Raw genomic sequence first — 10,031 nt, 5'->3', positions numbered from 1 at the left:
TGCTCCTGTGAGTGTTGGTCCACCTGTCAGCTACCGGTGGCCACCAGGGGCAACTCTGGGTTGGCCTACCCGTACCTAGGACAATCTGAGTGTGCCCTGAGAAAGAGATATGTGCAGCTCCTATCGGGATTTGTCGGCACATTCGGGCGGTGTTGTTGGTCTTGTTTTAACCTGTCGAAGTGTCTTGAGTTACCGAGATACCGAGTCTGATCGGAACGTCTTGGGAGGAGGTCTATTCCTTCGTTGACCGTGAGAGCTTGTCATGGGCTAAGTTGGGACTCCCCTGCAGGGATTGAACTTTCGAAAGCCGTGCCCGCGGTTATGGGCAGATGGGAATTTGTTAATGTCCGGTTGTAGATAACTTTAACTTAACTTAATTAAAATGAATCAACCGTGTGTGTTACCGTGATGGCCCCTTCTCGGCGGAGTCCGGGAAGTGGACACGGTGTTGGAGTTATGCTTGCGCAGGATGTTCCTTAGTTTCTCGCTCGTGCTTCGCTTTCTCTTCTCGCTCTCTTTTGCGTATAAGTTAGCCACCACATATGCTAGTCGCTTGCTGCAGCTCCACATATATTTGCCTTATCCATTCCTATGAGCTTAAATAGTTTTGATCGCGAGGGTGCGAGATTGCTGAGTCCCTGTGGCTCACAGATACTACAACTCCAGATGCAGGTCCAGGTGTTTCTGCTCCAGTTGACGATTACGAGCTCAAGTGGGAGTTCGACGAGGACTCTCAGCGATACTACGTGTCTTTTTCGGATGATCAGTAGTGGTGCCTAGTTGGGGTTATCGATTCAGGGCCTTGTCGCATGTTGGGGGTCTTTTCTATTTTGGCACCGTAGTCGGGCCATGAGTGATTTGTTTGATGGATGTTATTTATGTACTCTGATGTGACGTGGCGAGTGTAAGCCAACTATGTTATCTCCCCCTTTTATTATATATTGCATGGGATGTTGTAATAATTGCCTGACTTGCGACATTGTTTTCAATGCGGTTATGCCTCTAAGTCGTGCCTCGACACGTGGGAGATATAGCCGCATCGAGGGCGTTACATGCATCAACGAACAGTAACATATTTCACATGTGCTCTTAAAACCAATCAGCTCCTGAAGCACAAAGTTCAGAAGATTTCAGGCTGCAACCCCAGCTATATATTTCTTTCCAACTTCATCAATTTCCTAAAATTTACAGTGGCGGCTATACGGTAAACCCTTCAACTAATCCAGCTAGCTCCTGCCACAGTTGAAGGACCGGAGCGAGAAGAACGAACGGTGAGCTGCAGCAACAAAATCAGACAGCATTAGCAATTCAAGAACGAGTAACAGACATAAAAGCCATGGTGATTGATCAAGATCTTATTATCATCAGCACAAGTGAGTAGCAATTACGTTTTGGTGATTTCTCCGGTGGAACTATCTCACTCAGCTCAGACTTTGCAGGAGAAGCAGCAGCCACGAGGCTCTGCAGAGAGCAGGCTGCAGAAACATTCAGAACTCGTTAGCCGTCAGAAAGGAAATCACATTCAAATTAGTAATTCATATTCATATTCTAATTTCATTGGTATAAATGAAGTTTGAATCTGCCACGGCTAAAACTGCAGAAACTTTCTCCATTTCATCGGCACAAAATTAACTATGAATCTGTCTGTCAGTGTAAATGAATGACGAGAGGAACGTGTGACAAAAATATTCCATTTCATTACCCTGTGGCGAGGCGGCATATTGATCCGTGTCGTCGGAGGCTGCGTCCGAGGAGGAGCCCAGCACCCTGGGCCTGATCGAGTCGGCGGCGGTCCGCCACCGCTCGCTCGCGCCGTTGTCGTCGATCGTCGGAGAGCTGCAGTCGACGATGACCGTGGTAGCGCCCTCCCTGCTGCCTCTGCTCTTCTTCCCGAAGCTCAGGAACCTCTTCTTGAACCCCATCGCCGTCCCTCTCGGGGACGTCGTCGGCGCCGCGCCGTAGGCCCTTCTCCCCGCGCTGCCCGGCGTCGACACCGCCGGGACGCTCCTCCCTCCGTTGGGGCTCTGGTCCTCTCGCCTCTTCCGCAGCAGCGCGGCGTCCTCCCCGAGCAGCCTCTCGATGGACTGGGCCCGGGAGCTGCAGGAGGGCGGGCTGCTGGGAGCGGAGACCCGGCCTGACATGGAGGACACCGAGTCGGCGCTTCCCCTCGCCGGCGCTTCTTCGGCATTCGCCGCCGTCGGCGCCTCGTCTGTGCCATTCCTGACCTGGATATGTGGTTCTTCAGATCCTGGTCCAGCCAATGCGTCAGAGAGGCTCGTGGCTTCCTCCTCGACGACAGCCTTCTTCTTGATGAAGACGTAGCTCGGCTCGGTCTCCGAGTCGCTGGTGATCTCTCCGTTACCAAGCTTCGCCTCAGGCGACAGCACCACGATCTCCTCGGCACCGCGTCTCTCCGGGTCGCTGGTGATCTCTCCATTCTTCGCTTCAGGTTCGTCGCCATCTACTGCTGGAGCTGCACTGTCCACTACCTCGCCGCCATCTGATGCCGGCGAGGCGGCTCGCGCGTTCTCGGTGCCAGTGCCGTTGTCACGCGCGAAGAACGGTCTTGGGGAAGAAGCTACGTTCGCGTTCTGCGGCAGCGCTGCCTCCCTGACACCCTCCATGCCGCCGGAGCTGGATGGCCGGGGGAAGCTGCGCGGCGGCTTCGGCTTCGGCTTCGGGCCAGCCTTCCTGAGTGAGCCGTGCTCCTTCACCGAGGCGCCCTTGCTCCCCGACAAGGCCTTGCGCTTCGGCGCGGCGCCGGTCACTGGCCGGGCTCGCTGGCCATGCTTCCTGCCGGCGCCGTCGTCGGTGCCTGCCGTTGGCTCGGGTGGTTCCTGCGAGACCGCGCGCCGTATCCCGACGTCAGGGCGGCTGCTTTTGACCAGGTTGGCCGACGAGGAGCTCCTCCTGGTACGCGGGTGCTTCTTGCCGGAGACCATGCCCGGAGCAGCCACGTCGGAGCTCCTTCTCCTCTCGCCGCCGTCCTCGGCTTCCTGCTGCACCGTGGAGCCAAAGTTAATTCTGTACAATACGGTCGGTGCAAAATGGTGATGCAACTTTGGATACAAGTGCAAACACGTCTTTATTATGCATTTTTTACGAAAATAAAGGCTCCATTTGTAAGCAAAGTAGTTTTGGAGTTTTATAAATACCGTGATATTTTTAGAAATGAAAGTTCCAAAAACTTTGATGTGTTTGACATCGACGAATACAATGGTTTTATAAATTATGATATCTTCAATATTGTAGTATGCTCCTGCTGTTGCGTCCGGTCAGTTACCGTTGACGGTGGAGGTTGGGCCCTCCCGCGTGCCGACGGTGCTGCTGCCCTAGTCCTGGCTCCTCTTCTCCGCTGTGCAGGCCCCACTTCACGGTGACGTGATGAGATAGCGTGGGAGGCTTCAAAACCGTGTTGGCATAGGGTGTTGGACGGTTGGTGGCGTGCTCAGGAGCGCCGGGGTGATCACTGGGATTGGGAGAAATCCCTATTGGCATGTCCGACACCGACGCAGTGGCGCCTGAGGGTGCCACTGGACCTTCCTGGAGGGCGTCGGGTGCCACATTTCCTTTCTCCTTGACGCGTACCGTAGGAAACCTTGGCAGCAGGGTCATCATCGTCGTGTCCCTTCTTGGAGGTGTTGATTGGTACCGGCGCTTCGAAGTCTAGGAGCTTGGTGGGAGATCTCCGGTGGACACAACGGTCGCGAGGCTTCTTCATTTTTGTTGATCCGACGTTGTCGGCATTTGTTCCTTTTGTATTATCTCTTTCTTTTTTGGGGGGCGTGATTGTGCTGCTTCTGCCCCAGCATCTATCGTTGGCTGCATCGGGTGTTTGCTATATTAATATAGCGGGGCGCAAGCTTATTTCGAGATTCAATATTGTTGTATTTTGGTAGTATTTTAAAAATAGGCCTTCATTCTCACCTTTTTTTCCTTCCTAAACCAAACCGAGAAATCCGTGTTTTTAGAAATTTGGAGTATTCATTAGCCAGACATTAGAATCATGAGGTTTTAATTTACCATGGTTTAAAAAATATTATGCAATCAAACTAGGCCTAATTCTTACTAGTTACTGGTAAGGAGAAAACAGACCGACTATTTATGAGAGCGATTATTATGCAGTAACCTAGTCAGAGCAAGATCGTGCACTCTGTTGGATCCTGTGTGGATGGAGGTTTCATCCCTTGAACCATCTTCTTCGTCTAGTCCCAAAGAACCGCCCTCAGATGCCGGCAGTGCTGCCATCCGCGACTGGTAGCGCTTTCAGGCCAACTCCACCGCGCGACTTCAAACGGACATTCGTTTTGTCCTATTTTTGTCCCTTTGGGTAGGAATTTGGAGTCGTGTCCGAGCCTGTCCTGGGATGCGGTGGCCGTGCGCCCAGCGCGCGGCCGCATCCTTTTGCCCCATTTTGTCCGTCAGGGCCAATACCCAAATTTGCATTAAAACTACTTTCGAACCCAAATATTTGTCTAAAAATTAAAATAGTTTTACAACCCAATTGAAATTGTCTTTAATAAAATAGTTTTACAACCAAATCGAAATTGTCTTGACTGAACATAAAATGGAGAAATACATCTATTGGTTGCCAATGTGATCCTACACGTGCTCAACCAAGTCATTTTGAAGATTCACATGAGTGTGCCAATCACGCATCTCACGGTGGAATTGGGCAAACTGTTCAAATGTAGCCGGGTCTTGGTGCAGGGGCTCAATATTTTCACCTTGATAATCAAATCCTTGGTCGAAGATACTCTCATCCCGCTCGTCCTCGACGATCATGTTGTGCATGATCACACAAGCAGTCATCACCTCCCAAAGCTTCCCTTCATCCCATGACAGTGCAGGGTTTCAAACGATACCCCACCGGGATTGAAGCACACCAAAAGCACGTTCCACATCCTTTCTAACACTCTCTTGCATTTGGGCAAATCTCTTTCTCTTCTCACCTTGGGGTTTTGAGATTGTCTTCACAAAAGTTGACCACTGAGGATATATACCATCTGCTAGATAGTATCCCTTGTTGTAATGATGGCCGTTGATCTCAAAGTTGACAGGTGGGGAGTGGCCTTCTGCAAGCCTCGCGAAGACTGGAGAACGCTGCAGCACGTTGATATCATTGTGAGAACCTGCCATGCCGAAGAAAGAATGCCATATCCAAAGATCTTGTGATGCCACCGCTTCTAATATGACAGTGCACCCGTTAACATGCCCCTTGTACTGGCCCTGCCAAGCAAATGGACAGTTCTTCCACTCCCAGTGCATACAATCTATGCTGCCAAGCATACCTGAAAATCCTCTAGCTGCGTTGGTCGCCAACAATTTCTCTGTATCAGCGGCAGTTGGCTGCCTCAAGTACTCTGGCCCAAAGACCTCGATCACAGCCTGGCAAAACTTGTACATTGACATCAGACATGTTGTCTCACTCATACGCACATACTTATCCACCAGATCGCCTGGAATTCCATATGCAAGCACGCAGATGGCCGCGGTGCATTTCTGATAGGAGGAGAATCCAAGCTTGCCAAGGGTATCCGTCTTGCACTCGAAGTATGGGTCATGAGCAACCACTCCCTCTCGGATACGATTGAACACATGCCTTGCCATACGAAAACGGCGACGAAATTTATCCGGCCTGAAGAGCGGGGTGTTGGGAAAGTAATCTGCATAGAGCAGGGCGTGGCCTCTCTCCCTGTTGCGGTTCAGGTTGGGAGCACGGCCAGGGACTGACCCCCTGTACCGAGGAAGCTGCCGTTGAATATGGTCGTGAACGACCAGTGCAGCCACCACAAGATCGTCATCATCCGACGACGAATCGTCCGATGAACAAAGGAAGTGATGGAAGAAAAACTCGTCTCCACTGTCCATACCTTTGTTAGTAAAAGGTCGAACACCTTGCGGTCGTGGTGGCGAAGAGGCCGCGATGATCACCTCGACGCAGCAGGGTGGTTGCCGGCCGGCTACAGGCCGCTCTGGAGCTCTCGTCGGAATCTGCCTCGGCCGCCGTGGTACGTCGCCGGCAGTCGTGTCCGACTCTGCCACCGGCAAGGACGGCCACGGCCAAACCTCCTTCGATCGACGACCAAAACTACGGCGGAAGCGCGGGCGTGGTGGCGGCCATGTCGAGACGTGGTCTGGTATGGACGGCGGGGGGCTGCGCGGTGAGGAGGCGGCCGGAGAATAGCGGCGGTGGGGCGGGGCGGGGAGAGAGGGTGAAGCGTTGGGAGCGGAGGGACTGCTAGTGTCCCCGACAGGCGGGCCAGGGGAGGACAAGCACGCGCGTCCCGCCCGTCCGCGTCGTGTCCGTTTTACCCCAAAACCGGCGCAAGTTTGGGCCGGGAATGGGTCGAAAGCGGACACAAAGCGGACAAAAGTCCGTTTGCTCCCGCACGCTGGGCCGCCTTTTTTGTCCCTTTTACCCCAAACGGACAGGGCCGGACAGGATAGGGTCACGCGGTGGAGTTGGCCTCATGGCACCTTGCCACCCTGTCCTCCCAAGTAGCCTCCTCTTCGCCAGTCCACCCAACCCCTCCTCGACCATCCCTTTAACCCGACCTTTCCCTGGTTTTGACAAACCCCTCCCTCGCCCCCACACCCACAACACTCAAGCTTCCACTTTGTTCCCGATGGTCCCCGCCTCCCGCTCGTTCAAGACTTGTAATCTTGATATAGCAAATGTAGATATTTATCAGACGCTTGTAATCTTTTGGTTTCAGCCAAAGCACTCTCCATCGCCGGATCTTCACAAGCTTCTTCTTCCTCCAGCAGCTGCATCGCCGTCCGAAATACTCCAACTGCACTGAACCGAGAGTGGGACGGTCCGCCGAACCCACTGCCAATTGGACTAGAGCCCATGTCTCCCACTCATCTCTTTCTCCTCTTGGTTTGTCTGGCCCGTTGGAGGGCTCCGCCTGGCTGACATTTGAGAAGGTCTATTTGGTGATTGCCGTTGGAGATGTTGTAAAACACGCCCGAGCGACCGAGTAATAGCACACGGGATTAGAAAAATTCGACATTTACTTTTAAAATATATTTTTCACAACAGAATAATATTGTACGTATGTGAATTGAGAGAGAGTATATGAATACCTATTGGGTAGGATAATCGTTTTGAAAGTCAACACGTGTGAGATGACACGATCGAGGTGGAGCCTGGTCTGATCGTGACCCGACAGTATCTGCGACAGGCTAAGGGTTGACCGGCCGACGCGACAGCATGTCCAAAGTACCTGTTGTACATGGCAAGCACGAAGGCCGCAAACTTTCGGCAGCCGACACGAAGCCAGAGCGGGACTCCTCCTTTTGGCGACTGTTCTTCTACATGCCCCTCCACTCCTACTATGTGTGCATGTCGCATGCGGACGATCGAGATGAACGCATTCAATTCACCGTGGACACAGAAGGCCGCCAAACATGGTGATCGTATCGTGGTCAGGCCGAAAGCGTGACCTCTTTACTGACGACGACGCACGAAATCAGCGTCTGACGCTGCACTGCAGAGGCATGACACTGCCGAGGTGCATGCAGTTATTTATTTTTGCTCGTGATTTCCCTTGTTTTCCTACTTTTGTTACAAGATCTTTGTTGCACGCACTGGGCTAAACTGTGCCGACGTCGGTGCGTGCGTGTGTGTCGTGGTCTGGCCAACAGCGCACGTAGGGCGGGCGGGCAGGAGGAACCGGAGGGCGTCACGTCACGTCTGCCGCCGGTGCAGCCGTACGGCGGTGCAACATGGAGTTAAGCGCAACCAGACCGACGGATCAACCACCGCCTAATCAACGCCATGCATAAACCACAAGAGAACAAAATAGCTAGGCTGCATGCATGCATGCATGAACTATCTAGCGTGCATCGCTTTCACCAGTTAATTCAGATAGAAATGCATGGGCCGGTCGAGCGCAAGCTCGATCGTGTGGAGCACGCAGGCGTTGGAGGAGGAGTGCGCAGAGCCGCAACGCCCAACCGTAAGTACGCGTCCAAAAACGACGTGTGTTTACTTTGAAGGGGTCGGCCAAGATAGGCGAAACCCACAGCAACGCGCGTACGTGTCGTGACAGCGACCACACACGTCCACGGAAAAAGTCATCGGTCGAACGGTAACGGAATTACCTACCTCTCCGGCCGCGCCGTTGTCGTCGTCCGCGGTGGCCGGGCCGCCGCCGCCGCGTCCGAGCTGCGCCCAGAGCGCCATGACCTCGGCCTCCTTGCGCTCCATGCGCGCGCGCCACACGGACCGCAGCCGCTCGTCCCGCCGCCGCGTGTACGCCTCGTACATCCTCCCCCGCACGCCTCCGACCGCCGCGTCCTCCTCCTCCTCCTCCTCGAAGAGGCCGTTGCCCGCGACACCACCGGCGGCGCCAGCGTCGTCGTCGGGGGCGGCGGCGAGGACGAGGACGTGGGCGTCGTCGGCGTCGTCGACGAGGCTGCTGATCCTCCCGGAGGAGGCCAGGCGCTGCTTGTAGCCGGCGAACTGCCGCTCCAGCTCCGCGGCCATCGCCCACAGGTCCACGGCGCCGTCGCGCAGCGTCATGGCGGCGAGGCGGAGGACGGGAGGAGGGGTCTGGACCCCTGGTGCACGCTTCGGGTTGTGGATTTGGTTTGACTCTCGTCTCGAGGATCGAAGGGGAATTAAGGGAAGGCGCGCGGGAAGGGAGACGGGCGGGCGGTGGCGGACGTCGTGGGCGCATGCACTCGGTCAGATCGGCCGGTGTCGGTCGCGCCCCGCGAGGGCGTGCGTGCGGGTTCGAGTTCGATCGACCGTTGCGCGCCAGGCAAGCCAAGCGGGCTCGCGCGCGGGGTAGTATTTGTTGTTGTGGTGCGAGTCGATGGGGCTACGGGCTAGGTCCAAATGTTGGGTGACGTCTTGATTTTTTGCGGGCAATGTTGGGTGACGTCGACCAGAGCCACTTGTCTAGCCACATCGCGTATACGTACGTAAGCCATCCAACTATACGTATGTATCCGATCTAATTTGTTCGTCGCGAGCTCGCCGTCAACTCATCAGATGGATGGATGGATGGATCATCTCCTGACGACTTCGACCGATTGTTTTTTTTTTGTTGAAAAAACGCAGGAGAGCTGCGTATTTCATTGAGAAGAAACGGCTGACAGCCATTCGGTCCATCTATCGATCGATGTCTAAGGTCGTAGATATCTCCGGATAAGAACGCACCGAATCATGTGGTTATGCACAGTGGTATCGCTTTTTTTTTATAAAAGACGCGTGGATAGGTAGTTCAGTCGAAGGAGTTTGCGTGTACGCATTCGGTACGAGGGGGTATAGATAAATTAACTAGCACTAATCGCGTACAGTTCTGCTAGTAGTAGTATTTGTCAGCGCTGAATTTTTCGCATGTCTCCTCATGGCACGGTGTGTTAGACTGTATTTACATGTGTATATTGTAACGTTGTATACCACCTCATTATATATATATGTGATAGGTCACCCCTAGAGGGTCGTGCCGGTTCCCCCCAAAGCCTATTGTCTTACATGGTATCACGCTAGGTTACGTCCGCTTCCACCTAAAAACCCTAAGCCGCCGCCGCCGCCGCCGCCGCCACCGCCGCCGCCGTCGCCCGACTGCTATGACGTCCGCCGCTGCGTCCGGCTCCACCGCCACCGGTTTTCTGCCGGCCTCCCTCGCGGCACTTCTCTCGAGGCCGCTGGATGCCGCCTCCCTTCAGGCGCCGATCGGGACACGGAGCGTCGGCTCCCTCTTCGCGCTCCCGCCGGCTGCTACTTCGCCCGGGCAGGCGCTTGTGGCCCACACCACCGCCGCCCCGTCAACCGCGGTTGTCGCACCCTCGGCCACTGCGCCGCTGGTGGCGGAGGACGTCGCGCTGGCAGGCTTCGCGGCGTCAACCGCGGCCATCGCGCCCTCTGTCACCGCGCCGGCTGCCCCTCCGACTGTCTCCACGGTGTTCTCACCTCAGCCAGTCTCCTCGATGGGATCGCAGCCGCCGCCGCCGTTTCACTTCGGCCATCTCATCACCATCAAGTTGTCGTCGGACAATTACATCTTCTGGCG

At 54.7% G+C, this 10,031-nt stretch overlaps 1 protein-coding gene across 1 annotated transcript in view; it reads right to left on the bottom strand.

Moving 5' to 3' along the window:
* Window positions 1–8,760, bottom strand: part of LOC119318158 (dapper homolog 3-like) — a 22,676-nt gene extending 13,916 nt beyond the window's left edge. Inside the window, exons 1-4 of the mRNA XM_037592679.1 lie at window positions 8,117–8,760; window positions 1,703–2,996; window positions 1,389–1,475; window positions 1,053–1,276 (exon numbers count right to left, since the gene is read on the bottom strand). Coding sequence (XP_037448576.1) covers window positions 1,227–1,276; window positions 1,389–1,475; window positions 1,703–2,996; window positions 8,117–8,533 — 1,848 coding nt within the window. The 5' untranslated portion in view covers window positions 8,534–8,760 and the 3' untranslated portion in view covers window positions 1,053–1,226. The remainder of the gene's footprint in view (window positions 1–1,052; window positions 1,277–1,388; window positions 1,476–1,702; window positions 2,997–8,116) is intronic.
* Between the last annotated feature and the right edge of the window lie 1,271 nt (window positions 8,761–10,031).

The sequence above is a fragment of the Triticum dicoccoides genome, chromosome 6A (genome assembly GCF_002162155.2).
Source record: "Triticum dicoccoides isolate Atlit2015 ecotype Zavitan chromosome 6A, WEW_v2.0, whole genome shotgun sequence".
In the NCBI taxonomy this organism is placed as follows: Eukaryota; Viridiplantae; Streptophyta; class Magnoliopsida; order Poales; family Poaceae; genus Triticum; species Triticum dicoccoides.
The sequence above is the reverse complement of the archived record's forward strand: the minus strand, read 5'-3'. Positions and strand labels throughout refer to the sequence as shown.